Below are 16918 nucleotides of genomic sequence, written 5' to 3' on the forward strand. Positions count from 1 at the left end.
ATGCCTCACCGTAACCTGCACCCCAGCTGCAGGGGACCAGTTGGCCTGGGCCCAGCAGAGCGGGCCCCAGCGTGTGGGGATGGCCGGCAGGAACGTCATTCTCTTCTCCAAAACACGCTGCCCTGCTCCGTCTGGAGGCGCCGGAACGCGTGTGTGGCGGCGGACGTGGGTGGGTGAGCCCCGGTGTGCACGTACCGCGACACCAGAGCGTGGGGCTCTGCACAGGACAGCGGCGCCTTCTCGCGACCTAAGCTCGGGCGACTTTCAAAGGCCCGGTGCGTTATTGCCCTGTCTCTCCTCTTCGTGTCCTCTCTCCCTCTCACCAAACGTCGAAGACCTGGCGTGTCTCGCCCTGATGAACACATTTGCGCAGAAGGTGCATTTTGTTCAGAGAAGCAGCGCCAGCCAGCTGTGGGCCAGGCACTGCGCCAGGAGCCGGGGGCACTGGGGATGTGGGCCCTGGGTGCAGGAGGGTTGCTTCTGCCCCCCAAGGAGCTCCCGGGCTGGGTGGTCACCCAGGGAAAGTGCTGAGCAAGCAGGGGTATGTGCTGCTCTTGATCCTGGGGGAGGGGGGGGCGGGACAGATGTCCAGGCAAGCGGCCATAAAATGACCGGAGTCAGGGTAAAGGCCAGGACATGGGGAGGAAGAATCCAGGGGGCCCTGGAGGTGTGGGCCTCAGAAGGAGGAGGGGGCGGTGGCCACTCCGGCTGAGGGGAGAGCATGAGCCTGGCCAAGGAGAGGCCTCCCGGATGCTCCGGAGAGACAGAGAGGCCCTCTCCCGCCAGCCCACCAGAGCGGTGCCTCTCCACCTTGGGGCAGGGACAGGGAGCTTAAGTGCCCTGGACAGTGACGAATGGCCCCGAAAAGACAGACTACAGTCAGAAGACTCGAGAGCGGGGGTGTGGCCCAGACGATGGTGGGGCATGAACCTTCAGGCCTTCCTGTGAAATGCGAGGAGACCTTCTGCGTCCCTGCCCTTGCCCTCGTCGTGGCTCTGCGCCCCAAACTGTCCCCTGCTCCGCAGAAGTCTGGGACAAAGGCAGGGCGGAGCGGCGTGCCTGCTGAGGTGCCCGAGGCGGCCGGTACCCCCCTACACTGCGTGGCTCCCAGCCCCGGCCCCCCTGACGTGTCAGCCTTCCACCAGCCGGAAGGCCCTGCCCAGTCCTGCTGACAGCAGGCCGCTGGCCGCTGACCCGAGCTCTGGGGGCAGCACCAGCTGCCTGGGTCTGGGTCTGGGGCCCATAGACCCTAACCGGCCACACGTGTCCCCACGGAGGCAGACAAAACACGCCCTCCCGGGAAAGCCCGAGCCGCATTTCCAAGTCTGGGTCTCGGTGTCTGCCAGGGGCAAGGCCGGTCTTGGTTCGGGTCAGAGACGGCGGTGGGTGTCGTCCTCACGGCCTCGCGGGGGCTCTGAAGGAGAGGCTTCCGCTGGCCCTGGAAGTGGTGGACGGATGGCTGAGATGCCCGGCGATGCTCAGTGCATCCAGGGAGGTCCGGCTGCCCCGGGGAAGGGGACTGGGAGCAGGCCGGCGTCGGGGAGGTGTTCTTCCAAACCACTGGCCCGTGACACGACCCGGTGAGGATGCCAGCTCCCCTCCCCAGATGAGGGGCCTTCGGTGAGGCCTGGAACATTGCCACAGCCGGCGGGGACAGGGTGGGCTCTCACATTCGGGGCGGGCCCTCCCACAGCTCCTGCGTGCCCTTGGGGAGACACCCAGCTCCTGCCCCTGGCCGGGACCTCCGCGGCCCCCACGCTAGCTCCAGCCCCACCACCTCCTTCTGCCCTTCCACATCCAGCCTCCCTCGTGCCAGGAGGCCTCTGCGCATGTCCCGCATCCCCGGCCCTCCCCCTCCCCCAGACGCCCCTTCCCACCGGTCAGGCCCGGCTCACACGCTCCCACCCGCATCGGAGACGGTGTCCGTGGACCTGCTATCGCCTGTCCCCACCTGCAGGGCAGGGCCCCTCCACCGTCCCTCGGGGGCACGCTCCCCTCCAGCTCACACAGAGCTCCCAAGTGGAAAGGGGAAATGTCTGGTGCCAGGAAAGCGGGATTTCCCAGAAAGGCCGCCTTCTCCTCACTGCCTCCAGCTCCCTCCAGCCCGTCCTGCGTGGAGCTCAGCGGTGCGGGCAGGTGCGGGCCGTCCAGCAACCGGCCGGGAAGGCTGGCGTTCGGCACGAGGCCCTCGCTTGCGTACCGCCAGCACCGCATTCATCCTGCCCGGGACCCTTCACGCTGACGGGCAAGCCCGCCTCCTGCTCCCTCGCGGGCGGCAGCAAAGGGTCCTCCGCGCCTTCCGGGTCCCTGCGGCCTCCACGGTCTCGCCTCTGCCCCCCCAACGCCCCCAGTGGGCCTTCTCGTCAAGCCTCCAAGCCTGCAGCTCCGTGGGGACAAAGGTGATGGCCACCTCCCCGCTCGCCCCTCTTGTCTCCTCGGAGCCCTGACTAGGACCATGTCCTCCCTGTCCCACTTCTCTCTCCCTCCTCCCCTCTTCTGTGAGGTGCTTTCTGCCCTCCCGCTCCCCTCCTCCCTGGGCGCACTTCCTTGTGCTTCAGGGCGCTCCGGGGCTCTGTCCTCTGTCCCTGTCCCCCCTCACACACCATCTACACTCTCTCCAGGTGATCTCAATTAGCCACAGGACCTCTGACACCACCCAGACCCCGACGGCTCTGGGGTCTCCACCGCAGACCAGACCCCAGACCTTCCCCCGGCTGCAAGCATGCAAGACCGAGGGGGCCCACAGATGTCCCCTTGGACAGCTGATGTGGCCACAGCAGCGAAGCAGGGCCCACGGGGCTGCCGCCGCCCTCTCCAGTCCACGCCGACCCCAGCTCAGGACAGGCACCACCCACATCGTTCAGAGCAAACACTTAGGAGGCTTTCCAGATTGTTCTCTTTCCCTCCTGTCACCTACCGAGTCCTCAGCCAGTCCCATGCACCCTCATGCCCCCCCCCCGACCTGGTCTCCCACCCAGCTCTGTCTTCTCAGACCTGCAGGGGTCCCAGAGCATTCACCAGGTCAGCCCAGTCTCTGCTCAACCCACCTTCCTCAGACTAAAACCCGGAGCCCCCGTGACGGCCTCCAAGCACAGCCCAACCTCTGACTTCCCCTGCCCCCAGCCCCGGGGCCGCCACACCACAGCCCTTCTGCCACTTGTCACACTCCCACCACCTTAGCTCGTGGCTGCCACCCTCTTTCTCCTTCCGACCCCCTCCTCTCAGCCACCGATCTCAGCTCGAGATCAGCTCCCCACCCCCGGCCGCAGGCATCGCCCCCCACACCTGGGGTGGTCTTGCTTGTGTTCTGGCTGTGTCTCTGTCCGTCTGCTGCCCCTGGAGAGGACAGGGACCACGGTCGTCTTCTGCTGTACGTGCACGGCCTGCACAGAGTAGGTGCTCAGGAAACGGTTCTGGTGGACGCACACGAGTGAAGGACGGATCTTCAGGGCCCAAGGGTGACCCGGAGGCCAGACATTTTCAGCTCTGACCTGTCTCTGAGGCTCAATAGATACAAAGCATTTTTGATCAACGAGGTGGTGTTTTCTCCAGTGGATCCCAGGCCTCGCGAAGGGCGGGTGGGTGAGGGCTGGGCCATGCCCTCCCCAGGCCCACCTTCTTCTCCACCAGGACGGGCAGGCGAAGGGTCCACAGTGCTCCCAGCTTTTGGAGAAAATCCGCAGGCGCTGCCGATCCCGGGCAATGGGGGTGATGCCGACCCCCCCAGCCCTCCCAGACCGAGCGGCAGCTCCAAGGAATAGCTACAACCTGGTCCTAAACCGCAGGCCTTGGGAATGCGACCTGACTTAGAAGAAGGCACTTTGCAGACGTGATGACACGAAGGGTCTCAAGATGAGGCCACCCCGGGTTCTCAGCCTGGTCCTGAGTCAATGGCCAGTGTGTTTCTAAGAAGCGGGGAGCCACGGAGGGAATAGGCCGTGTGAGCACAGAGGCAGGGGCTGGGGTGTGGCCAGGAGCCAAGGAACACTTGCCATCACCCCCGGCAGGAAGAGGCAGGAGAGACCCTCCCTGGCCCCGCAGTCTGGGAGATGTCAAACGCCCGGCGTTTCCAACCCCCAGCGGGGACGCCCGGGCGCGGATGGAAGCTGGTCCTTTCTGGGCGGCATGCGGCCGGGGGCAAGGCCACCTGTCTCCGGGGTGGGAGGCTGCCTCTGGAATGTCTGGGGCGAGAACGGGGCTTCTCGGGGGGCAGGGCCTCCAGGAACGTGGGGGACGTTCTTGGTTGTCACAATGACTGACGTTATTTGCGTAGGGACAGGACGCTCCCTGCCCCACCGTGTACAGGACAGACGTGCTCACCCACGGCCGGCCCTCCGTTCTGCGTGACTCCCGGCATCCTTCTGCTCGCTCCTGCTATAAATGCTCCGAGCCCAGCGAGCCTCCTTCTGTTGCACGTACAGACCCAGAGTATTTTTTGCATGGTTTTAATAAGCACCAAAGTTTCCAAGAACACAACCACCATGTAGATCGAAAGAAGGCTGGATTATTTTGGTCCCAAATGTTGCCGGGAGTTGTTCACTGTTTTCCAAAAGCCAGCTGCCCCCCACGCTCAGACGGCACTCCTGTCTTAACTCGCGTGGCCCTCGGGTTCCCGATGAAGCCGCACGGGGCAGGGGCTGAGCCTCCGACCACCTCGCCACGCCTTCCGGTGAAGACGTGCACAGGACACAGCATTGATCACACGTTCATGTCCGTTTCCTCTCTGTTGCACTGAGGGCATTAGATGAGTCTGGAGGACGGTTATCGTTTCTCCAAAAAGAGGCACTCACGTCAGTAGAAGGGGATGGCGGGAAGCTGGCCCGAGCGTGTTAGCCGTGCTTCCTGCCCCACCCCACAGACAACGTCTCCTGGCAGGGGTGGGAACAGGGATGGGGACCCAGGTGTGGCTCTGCCTCTGGCCCCAGGACACATCCACATCCTTTCTGTTCAGCATGGGAAGCCGCACAGTGGGGGTATCCAACGCGTCCGCCCACCTGCCATGAGCTCTGCTGATGGACAGGCCTCTGTGGGGCTTCTAGAAGGTTCCTTCTTCACTTCACCTCACATCTGGGCCAAGAACTTCCTCTTGGATTTAGGTCCCACTCGGAATCCCTGGACGCTTCAGGCGACGGGGGTGGGGGAGGGGGGGCGGACCCTCAGGGTCACAGAAAGGGCTCTGGCCCACCTCCTCAACTCCCAAGAGGCCGAGCCTCCCTGAGGGTCAGCCCCACCGCCTTCCAAGGGCAGTTTTGAGAACACGAAGAGTGAAGCTCGCCATAGGTCACTTGAAGGCAGAGTCTGCAGAGAAGCCGGCCGGCCCCTGGCGGAGGACACGCTGACCGGCGCTACAGCGGACAGCCCTCCCCTGGGCCGGGCCCCTGGACATGGTGCTCGCACAGACCACACGTGGGGGCTGCTGATCTGGAGAGTTACGGGGCTTCTGCGGACGGTTTCCTGGATGGGCCTGATGGGCCGCGTCCTTTCGGGGCAGAGAAATCCAGGCGCCTGCGTGTGCTCGCCCCGGCCCCATCAGGGGAAACTGAAGGACACAGGGGTCCCGCCTTCCCAGCACGAGTGCCCTTCCCTCCCCGAGGCACCGCAGAGCGAGGGGACCTGCACGTGCCTGGGGCCCCCAACATACTGTGTGTGCCCAGCTTTCTGCGTGGGTGAGCTCAGCCATGCCTCAAAACCACCCTGAGAGGTGGAAACGGTTCCCCAGTCTGCTGTCAAAGAAGCTGGCAATCCCTGAGGTCACAGGGCACAGCATGGGCACGCCACCAGCCAGGGGCGGGGGGCAGCCAGGGCCCGGGTCACGCCTGGGTCGGGGCAGGGGCTCCTCCCACCCACCCACCCACGCCGCAGCACCGGCTTCACCGCCCCCATGTCCCATCCTCGGTCAACTCGGCAGACACCTCCGCCTCTGCTCCGGAGACAGACGGGGCATCCCTGCTGCTGACAGAAGGTTCTGGAAGAGAAACCTCCTCCTTGGGTGCTGCTGATCATCCCCTCCAAGCAACAGACTCCAAGACGGAGATTCACCGAACCACATGGGAAGCACAACCATCGTGCGTCTGCCTGTGATCCTGGCTGAGCCTCGGGAACCAGGAGGCCACCCAGGGGCTGGAACCCGCCCGCCCCAGGGCTGAGGGCAAGGCCTCTCCCAGCAGGTGCGTGCACGTGGGGCCTTTGCACATCGGACACCTGCCACGCAGGGCTGCTCCTGGGTGGGGGTAGGTGGAAAGGTGACGTCTCCACCACTCCTGGCAGCTCAGAAATCCTGGCCATGGCTGCCTGTCCTGCCGAGCCCTGAGCTCTCTGTGCACGGGAGCCGCTGCCCTCACGGCCTGGAGCGGCGCTGGAACGGAGGGGAGGGCCAGAGCCCGCCAGCCTTCTCCTTTCACTGATGACGAAAGGGCAGGGCAGGCCATTTCCCTAGCTGTGTGCAGAAGGAACCCAGAGCCTCGAACCTTCTTATGGACTTTCGGGGGCCTCAAGGGATTATCCTCTTGTCTTTCTAGACGTGAGGAGACTGCGACCCTGGCCACCTACTCCGATGCCCTCCACCAGGCAGGCCTCCGGGCTTCTGGTGCCCAGAGTGCTTAGTGTGCTCTGCCCTCCCGGTGCTCTGCCCGTGCACACCCTCCCCATCAGTCAGGACCAGCCTCCTTCACTCTCCAGGAAGCCTGGCGGGGCCCATTCCCCTGGGACTGGCCCCCTCCTCCTTTTACGGGGTTTTTAGAATCCCCGTGCAGCTGCCCAAGCTGGAGTTTTCTGACATTTCCGCTCCCGTCCTTAACCGTCACTTCTCTCTCGTGACGGCTTGTGTTCTTACCTGTCTGACTTGCCCAGATAGATTTTAAACTCCTTGAAAAGACAGCCAAGGCCCCGGGTTTGCGTCCCTTCACCCCTCCCCCACCCCGCAGCCCGGTATTTCCTATCCACCAAGTACGGAGCTGACAGCTGCCTGCACGACAGATCAGATGCTAGAAATTCCGAAACCAGTCCTCTTCACATCGTCAAATAATTCTAAAAGTAATGTTCTGCCTAATATTTAATCTCTACGCTTAGAATCATTCCCCTGTGAGTGGATGAAAACCGTAAATTTAATCCACCGTATATCAAACAGGTCCGTTCTCCATCCGGCGTTTGGTGAAGTGCTGGGTATCAGGAGGGCACCTTCTGCAGGGGCGGGGGGGGGGGTCGCCTGCAGCCCCCTCCCCCGACACCTGCAGGGCCGGCAACCCGGCCCAGCGCCTTAGAGGAGACGCATGTCAGTTCAGGCCCCTTCCTGCGTCCTGAGCGCTGGGCAGAAGGGAAACAGAGAAAGGGCACTAGGACAGGCATAGCGATCCCACAAAAACTGAGGAAGCTTCCCGAACCCCGACTTGCTCTCAGGGGGAGGAGGCGGTTCTGGTGGAAATGAGGAAGTGTAAGAAGCGCTAGATGCAAAAACTGGGGCCAGGAACACTTGGAAGGGAAGCAAAGGTGAGCCGGTGGTAGGGTCGTCTCCAGAAGGCTTCGAGGCCAGCTCGAACGAGTCAGAGCTCAGTTATCCACTTGCTGTGAACGTAGCTTTGCTCGGCAAAAGCAGAGGAGCGCCCTGGGAGGTTGGGTTGTGCACAGGGCTGTGGGCAGACGCACGCCCTCCCACCCATGCCACAATGGGTCACCAGGGGAATCCAGGCACATCTTCTCCAAAGTCCCAGCTAAGACCCTAAAGCCCAGCCCCGCCGGCCACAGAGGGCAGGGTGTTTAGCGAGCTCCAAATGCTCATTTGTTCATGGATGCTCTTATCCCAATTAAGTCATTCAAAACTTTTGAAGTTCATGAGTCATTTGCTTCAAATATCTTTAAATTAAGGACGGATTCACTTCCCTGGTAGCAAACACCCAGCAAGTTAATTAAAAGGGGCTCAGCATTTAAACCACCATCAAGCCTTAAAGAGGAGAGGAGCTGTCACAGCTGTTCCTAACTCCCTTCCACCTCTATCCCAGCATTTTGAAAATATTTCCCCACATGAGACGTGCTCCCAAGGTTGCTGTGCTACTCAGCTAGGGACCATCGGTGTGAGAGAAGAGGACACCGGCCTGTCCCTCCTGCTTGCAGTGGGACACACCTAAAGGACACTGAAGGCCCCCTGGTGACAAAGACAAAGCAACTTGGAAATCATCCCTGGAAACGCCTGAGTGCATCCCAATGTAAAAATTACCCGGCAGGACAGGGATGACCTCGGAGCCTTCCTCAAGCTGCTGGGTGTCACGAATACATGATCGATCCAAATGGGAACCCACCTTGAATGACCATTAACAGAGACCCTACAGGGCTTCGTAGCCCCTCCTCCGTGGCGTACCTTCGAGAGCTAGGAACATGGACAGTTGAGGAAAGCATCAGAGGTACCTGAGCAGGCTGGAGAATCTCAGGGTCCAGGGGCAAGAGGGAAAGTCTAAGAACATCGGGTCCCAGAAACCTTTACTGAGCACTAGCTGTATGCCATGCACCCACAGCCTAGGAGATCCGCAGTGGGCAAACACAATAACTGAAATCAGCTGCCTTGAATTCCCCACAGCTCCCTTTACGAGTTTTAAGATTAAAGCCCAGGAAATGACTTTGTGTTTTTCTCCCAGGAGACTTTGTGATTCCACACTCAGAACATGACCAGCAAGAGAGCTGTCACAGGAAGATGGTGCTTCACCGTGGGGAGTCCTCTTCTCTCGACCTCGAGTGAACTCCTGTCCCATCTGACACTCACCCTCTGCCAGCACCATGTGAGGCTGGAGCTCAATGCCTCAGTGAACCTGAGCCAGGTGATTTTCCATCCCAAGTAGTTCCTAGCTAGTGCCACCTATACCTCCGCAAAGAGCACCAAGGTCAGGGATGAGGATGTGGGACGTCATCAGATGATCTCATCAAATGACCTCATCAAATGACCCCACAATGGATCAGGAAATGTAGGAGCTGCTAGTGGTAGCAAATCATCACAAGGACAACAATCATTATTATCATCACATATCACCATCATCACCATTATCATCCCCATCATATCACTATGAGCTGTATCACCTACATCATCACCAGCACCATCACCATCATCACCAACATCATCATCATCACCATCATCACCAGCACCATCACCATCATCATCACCATCATCACCAGCACCATCACCATCATCACCATTATCATCATCATCACCATCACTATCATCACCATCATCACCACCACCATTAGCATTGTCATTATCACCACCAATATCATCACCATCAACACCATCATCACCATTATCATCACATCACCATAAGTATCAGCATCATTACCCACCATCATCACCATTATCATCAGCACCATTATCATCACTACTGTTATCATCATCATCACCAATGTAATCAGCACCACCACCATCACTATCATCACCATCATCGCTAGCACCATGATCAACATCACCACCATCATCACTATCATCACCACCATCATTGTCACCATCACCATCATCACCAGCACCATCACCATCATCATCCCCATCGTCATCTCCATTACTATCATCACCATGATCACCACCACCATTAGCATCATCATCATCACCACCATTATCATCACCATCAACACCACCATCACTACTATCATCACATCACCATAAGCATCAACATCATTACCCATCATCAGCACCATCATCATCACTACCGTCATGATCACCACCATCATTGCCATCATTACCATCATCATTATCACCACCACCATCACTATCATCACCATCATCACCAGCACCATCACCATCATCATCATCACCATCATCAACATCATCACCACCATCACCACCACCACCATCACCACCATCAACACCATCATCACCATCATCACCATCATTATTACTACCATCATCATCGCTGTATTAACCGCAGCAAACATGTAATGAACAGAAGTTATGTGCCAGGCACTGACCCCCTGGTCCATACTATCTCACTTACTCTTTGCAACATTATAAGGTGGTTAATTAGGTAATTCCCACAGAGGCACAGAGAAGATAAGAAAGTTGCCCGAGTTCACAATGCTAATACAAGATGAAGTCAGGGATTTGAAGGCAGACACTCTTACCACTATACTAAAACTAGGAGAGACTTCCCAGTCACTTCACTTATGGGGTGGTCTCTAAGTTCCAACTTTCCTGGTGAAGAAAATGAAGCCAAGAGAGAAGAGAACTTCCCCAGGTCACACAGCCACTTGTCGCAGAGCCCAGATTTGCAGGCAGTCTGCGGCTTATAAGTGTGTACGCATGCCCAGCCTCCTGGACCACCGCTCTGGGATCCCCAAGACCACCCTCGCAGCCTTAATCCTATCTGAGAAGGGTGAGGAGTAGTTGTGCACCACAAGGAGTCGGGAGCCCAGGTCTATGTGTGGTGACAGCCAGGACAAGGGGAATTTACGGGCCTCCCATCAGGGCTCTTGGTGACTTTGGTCACTTTTGTGGGATCAGCTGGGCTGTGACCGACCCAGTTAGAGGTGTCATCTCAGCACTTCCTGTCTTGCCTTGCCTTGGCCTGGATGCTGAGGGCCGCTGGCGTCCCTTCTCAGCATCCGGCATCACTTCCCAGAATTAACATTTCTCTGCACTGAAAGCAAACACACGTATTTCCTCCCCCCCCCTTTAAATTTGTTTTGCTAAACAAATTAATCTAGCACCAGATTATATTACGAAGAACCATAAATCTTTTCCAAGATAAGCATCTGTCGAGTTGGATTAGCAACCTCCGATGTACTGTGAATTAATTTGCTGAGCCTTCTAATGCTGTCCCGAACATTTAACTTTAGTAATAACAAATGTAATTTGGAATAAATGGGAACTTGTTTTCTCGTCCGTGCCTATACAGTAAGTGACGTGTGTAGAGGGGATGACAGTAAACGAATGCAGCACTAAATTCTATTATGATGATGGCTTGTGAGTTCATTGAGGTAAGAACGAATGCTTCCATAAACTGCTCTTTGGCATCCGGCACAGACGTGGTGGGCTGCAGGCCATGTGTGCCCCAGTCCTGTACAAAGGCTGCCTGGGAGATGGCCCACGACTGCCTATAGACCTTCTCCCGCCGTGCTCTGAGCTCACAGCCTCGGTCCCTGGGCCTGGCTCCAGCCCCTGCCTTTGGGACGGAGCTGGGTTTGCTTTCACAGATATGCTGCTCTCTAGGGAAGAACTGCTCAGAACTGCAGTTCTCTCGTCCAGGTGAAGGAAGGAAGTAGGTCATGGAACAAAAGCCGCCCACTCTCTGAAAACCTGTCCAACTCCCGACCACGGCCAGACACAGCCTCGGGCGGACGCAGCCTTCAGGAAGACCTGTGCTGCCGAGACACCCAGGGGAGCAATTCTCATCTGTCCAGGGTCCTGAAAGGGGCCCCTTGGGGCCTGCGGAGCCCAAGGCCTTAGGATGCAGAGAAGCAGATAAACGGCACAGAGGAGGCCATGTGGCCCCCGCACCGCTTCGTGCGGACACCCCGGACTATGCATCCTGTTTTAAGATCTAGCAGATGCTGTGGCCCTTCTAGGATGTGCATGTCCGGATCTGATCTGTAAAGATCCTGGTCCTGGGGGGCGTGGGGGCGTGGCCTGTTCACAGAGGTACAGGGAGCCAGAGACCGCTGGAGCACAGGGCTCCTGGACTCTGCGTGTGTCCTCAGCCAGCTGTGATGCTGGGGACCTGCCTGTGGCCGGCCCTGAAGGGATGAGCTGTGGCCTGGGAGATTTTCAAGGGCCACTCCTTTATAAGCAACTGGGTGAGGAGGAAGAGGAGAAAGAAAAATAAAGCTACTTTGCAGTGGATGCTTCGAGGGAACTGTCCGGAGGTACCCAGAACTGCAGGCGGAGGGATGAGAGCCTTTCCTTCCGACCCCCATCCTCCAAACACCTGCGACGCCATCTCCGGGCAAGACACTTCCCAGCCCGACTCAGTCTGCAGAGCCTCAGCAAACAGCACAGGAAGTTCTCCCTTCTACCCGACCTCGATCTCTTCTGCTGCTTGGTGCGATCCCTAAATCTGGGCCAACCTGGCAGTCACCCTTCCACGGGCCACGGCTTGGAAGGTGTTTGGAGACCCCACATGGGCCTTAATTCCACCAGCAGGCGTGTCCGCATCTCCCTCCCAGGCTGGCCTGGAGTACCATTTGGGAAGAGGTGGCCCTGTGCCTGGTGGGGTCCAGACGCCTGTGACACAGGCAAGGTGGGCACAGCATCCCCTTCTAGGCCACCACTAAGGAGACACCCTGTCCCATCTCCCTTCTTCCAGCCAGAAGGATCTGGCTAGAGCACAACTCATGTTTGCCAGGACCCAAAGCCCACAGACATGTGTGCCGCCTCGGCCTCCAAGGCCGCTGCCCAACTGTCTGCTCTTTGCCGTTGCTGTAACCGATGAGAAACAGGGAGTCCCGCCAAGCACTGCCACCAGGCACAGTGTGGCACCCTTCACGAACCCCACCCCAGAGAGTCCTCCCCCAAACCGAACCCCAAACAGAAAAGAGGCGGGTGTACCTGAGGTCTCCCCCAGAATCCGCGGGGGCTTGGCGTCTTCGCCGTCGTCTTTGCTGGGACTGGTGGAAGGCTCCGTTGTGCTAACCCCAACCGGGATCCTATTCCTGGGGCCCAGGAGCTCCGTGACCCCCTTAGTCTGCAGCGTGGTGGAGGTGGCCGTGGTGGCTGTGGCGGTGGTGGTGGCGGTGGCCACCGTTGTCTTCCGTGTCTGTGAGATGGAGGCCGTGGTGGGGCCATAAAGCCCCGGGAATGTGTTGGATTCCGGGGCCTCCTCCTCCCCCGTGGGCCCCCAGGCGATGAACTCCGTCTCTGTGGTGGGCCTGCTGCCCCGGAAATCAAAACCGCTGAAGCCGGCCCCCTGCAGGTGCCTCTTCTCCCTCCGCAGGAGGGCCTGCGGGTCCGTGGTGGCCCCGCTACCCGCCGCGGGGGACGGGGACGAGGAGGAGGAGCCCAGGGAAGGGCCGGGTTTGGCAGCGGCCGGGGGCTTGGCGAGCCCCCCTCTGGGCACCAGGGCGGCCACCTGGTCCCTGGGTCTGTGTGCCCGTTTGGCGCGCGGACTCGGCACCTGCCCGTGGCTGCGCTCCACGCGGGCCGGGCGCGGGCTCCACACGGGCACGGAGAGGCGCGCCGCCTGTCCGCTCTTCAAACTCCACAGCCGCGGTGGCCGCTGCGGCGGCCGGGGCAGGAGCCGGAAGTCGGGGCCTGGGCCCAGGGACTCACACGAGGGCAGATCCATGGCGAGCTGGAACATGGCTATAAGTATCCAAGCATGGCTTCCTAGGGAGCAGCCCGGCCAGCGGATGGACATGGAACTGCGTGGAAAAGAGAAAGCAGGGTCAGGGGGGCCCTGGGGGCTGTGCCGGCGTCCCCCCATCCCCGCCGGGACGCCGAAGCGCCCTTCTGGTAAGGAGCGCCGACCCTCACCTCAGGAGGGCACCCGGAGCCCTGCATGAGCTGACTTCACAGCCCTGCGGCCGGGGGGTGGGGGGAGGCGGGGGGGGAGGGGCGGGGGGGAGGCGGGGGGGAGGCGGGGGGGAGACGGGGGGGGAGACGGGGGGAGGCGGGGGGGAGGCGGGGGGGAGGCAGGGGGGGAGGCAGGGGGGGAGGCAGGGGGGGAGGCGGGGGGGGCGGGGGGGAGACGGGGGGGGGAGACCGGGGGGGAGACGGGGGGAGGCGGGGGGGGAGGGGCGGGGGGGAGGCGGGGGGGGCGGGGGGGAGACGGGGGGGGAGACCGGGGGGGAGGCGGGGGGGGGGAGGCGGGGGGGAGGCGGGGGGGGGGGGAGGCGGGGGGGAGGCGGTGGGGGGGGAGGCGGGGGGGGAGGCGGGGGGGGGGTTTCCTGTTCATCAGCATCACAGCAGCCCCGTTCCCGCGCACCTGCGCCCCACGTCTCTTCCCAGGAGCGTGCGACGCACACGACTGCTTGACGTGACACGGGAGGGAAACTGGGTCTCAAAACCCCCAACTCAGCCGACAAGATGATCTCAAACACCTTCTGTTCCCCTCTCGGCTTTGGTCCAGAGCGAGACGGAGGCACGTCGAGGACGTGCGGTAAGAGGAGGGTAGGGCGGGGGGCTCGGGCTACCCCTCGGGTCCAGGGCTCCATGCCACAGAACTCACGGACCCAAGGCCTTCGCGACCTCCCCTTCTGAGGCCCGGAGGGACGGGGGTTCCACCGGACTCCACGGGGCCAGGGAGGTCAGGCATCTCCCGAGCCCCCGCCCAGGCTGTGGTCGTCAAACCCTCCCCCTTCCCAGGCACACGTGCGAGTCTCAAAGCAGGCTGTGGCCTTGGGCGCTACACACCGGAGCGCTTCTGACTTGGGGCCTCCTCTGGGATTTGTTCAGGAAAATGAGATCTGCTGTGGGTGAGCGGGAAGTCTGCCGGCGCACCAGCCCGGCCCGAGAGCTGCTCTGTCGGCATTCCGGCTCCCCTATTTACCTGCAGCGCAGGTGCCCTTTGAAGCCCCACAGTCCACCTCCTCGGCTCAGGCACGGCTGGGGGAAGGGCAAAGCCCACGCGGCCCGGAGAAGATGCGCCGGTGGGTGCACGGGGCGTCACGTGCGTCCCGAGAGCACACTGACAGCCACGTGGAGGGCTGGGCTTAGGGGACCCGGGCCCACACTCCTCCCACCAGCTTAGGTAACAGAGCACTGGGTACAGACACCGTTCGGAGCCGGCCCTCGTCACCGGCGTCACGTCTGAAAACTGACACGGATCCAGGACGTTAGCGACGGCTGTGGGTGGGGGCGGGCGGGGGTGTCTGGTGCACGGAGCCGCCAGCCTGGAACACTGCCCAAGACCAGCCCCGCAGAATACAAGGCAGTTTTCCTTATGGGGTTTCGCGTGACTTTAAAAGGGAAGAAATCAGTGAGTGAGCAGCGTGTGGTGTGTGAGTGAGTCATGTGTGCATGCGTGCACGGGAGTGTGTCTCGGGACCGTGTGCCAGCGTGGGTGACTGCTGACGTGTGACAGTGCACCAGTGCCTGTGAGAGACCAAATGCAGAGTGGGTGTGAGTGTGTCAGCAAGTGTGTAAGAGCACGAGTCCACATGGGGTGTCTGTGTGTCTGTCACATACGCGTGTATGTGCCTGTGTGCATCTGCATATCGGTGCACATGTGTGTGTCAGTGGGCGTGCAAGAGTGTAAGTCTGTGGGGGTGCCTGTGTGCCCATCACATGTACGTGTGTGTGCACAGGCAGGTGTGGCTGAGCGTGAGGTCTGATGTTGGTGCACACATGTATGTCAGTGAGTGTGCAAGACTGTGAGTCTGCTGTGAGGTGGTCTGTGTGCCCATCTGTCATATATGTGCATGTGTGCCTGTGTGGGTGTGGCCCAGTGTAGGGTTCATGTCAGTGAGTGCAAGTGTGTCATTGAGTGTGCAAAAGCATGGGTCCACTGGGGGTGGCTGTGGGCCCATTTTTCATATATGTGTGTGTGCCTGTGTGGGTGTGGCCCAGCATGGGGTCCATGTCGGTGAGCATGTATAAGTGCACTGAGTGTGCAAGCGTGTGAGTCCGTGGGGGGTCTGTGTGCCCATCTGTCATAGATGCGGATGCATGTGTGCACGCGGCTGAGTGTGGGGTCTGCATGTCAGTGTGTGTGTGTGTGTGTGCAAGAGTGTGAGTCCGTGGGGGGTCATCTGTGTGCCCATCTGTCGTAGATGCATATGCATGTGTGCCTGCAGCTAAGTGTGGGGTCTGTGTGTGTGCATGTGTCTGTGTGCGAGCCCCCCCCTCGTTCTTCACTGAGCCCCGTGTACCCGGGGTCGCATCTTCCCTGGTGGGTACTTAGGCACGTGCCGATCCCTGCCTGTCCTCGGGATGTGGAAAGGAAGAAACTTGTATTAATGAGCGCTAATTACCAAAAAGGACTAATCCCCAAATAAAAAGGGCCCAGTTCTTTAATCAGAATGAAAGTGCTTTGCTGCAGAAATTAGGAATCGCTCATTATGCTAATGCCTCTGCACTGAGCTCCTGCCGGTGTGCAATTTCTCTGCACAACCCGCCAAGCTCCATGCAGGGACCAGGGCCTCCGTCACCGCACGCAGAGATTTAGGTCAGTATGAAACATCCCGTGCACACGGTAAGCACAGCTTCTATGGCCACAGGTGGCTCAGGGAGGATGGGCGGTTTAGACCCCCGGGTTCTCCCACCACTCTGCGTATTTGGATAGGAGTTCAGCACCAGAGCAGTGCCTTACCCCAGAAGGCCCCACCGGGCCCCACCAGGTCCTACCAGGCAACCTCAGGTCCCACCAGGCCCCAGCAGTCCCTGCAAGGTCACCAGGGAACCTCAGGCCCCAGCAGATCCCACCGGGTCCCACCAGGTCCCACCAGGCCCCACCAGGCCCCACCAGGAAACACCAGGCCCCACTAGGCACCACCAGGTCCCACCAAGTCCTACCAGGCAACACCACATCCCACCAGGCAACACCAGGTCCCAACAGGCCCCACCAGGCGCCACCAGAAAACACCAGGTCCTACCAGGCAACACCAGGTCCCACCAGGCAACACTAGGCTCCATGAGGCCCCACAAGGTCACCAGGCAACCTCAGGCCCCACCAGATTCTTCTAGGTCGCACCGGGCCCCACCAGGGCCCACCAGCACCCACCAGGCCCCACCAGGAACTAGGTCCCACAATGTCCTACCAGGCAACACCATGTCCCACCAGGAAATACCAGGTCCCACCAGGCCCCATGACGCCCCATGAGGTCAGGCAAACTCAGGCCACAACAGGCTCCACCAGGAAACACAAGGAAACACCAGGTCCCACCAGGCTTAATGGACCCCACCAGGCAACACCAGGCCCCTCAGGTCCCATGAGGCAAGGCCAGGCCCCACCAGACCTCAGCAGACACCACCAGGCCCCCATTGGCCCCATCAGGCCCCCGGAACGAAAAGCAGACC

At 60.3% G+C, this 16918-nt stretch overlaps 1 protein-coding gene across 1 annotated transcript in view; it reads right to left on the bottom strand.

Moving 5' to 3' along the window:
* The window catches only part of AJAP1 (adherens junctions associated protein 1), a gene marked incomplete at both ends in the record, with an annotated part of 105240 nt that overhangs the window by 36167 nt on the left and 52155 nt on the right, over positions 1-16918 (bottom strand). Inside the window, one exon of the mRNA XM_080800704.1 lies at positions 12512-13323. Within this exon, the coding sequence (XP_080656830.1) occupies positions 12512-13323 (812 nt within the window). The remainder of the gene's footprint in view (positions 1-12511; positions 13324-16918) is intronic.

This window comes from Martes martes, assembly GCF_963455335.1.
Source record: "Martes martes genome assembly, chromosome: 4".
In the NCBI taxonomy this organism is placed as follows: domain Eukaryota; kingdom Metazoa; phylum Chordata; class Mammalia; order Carnivora; family Mustelidae; genus Martes; species Martes martes.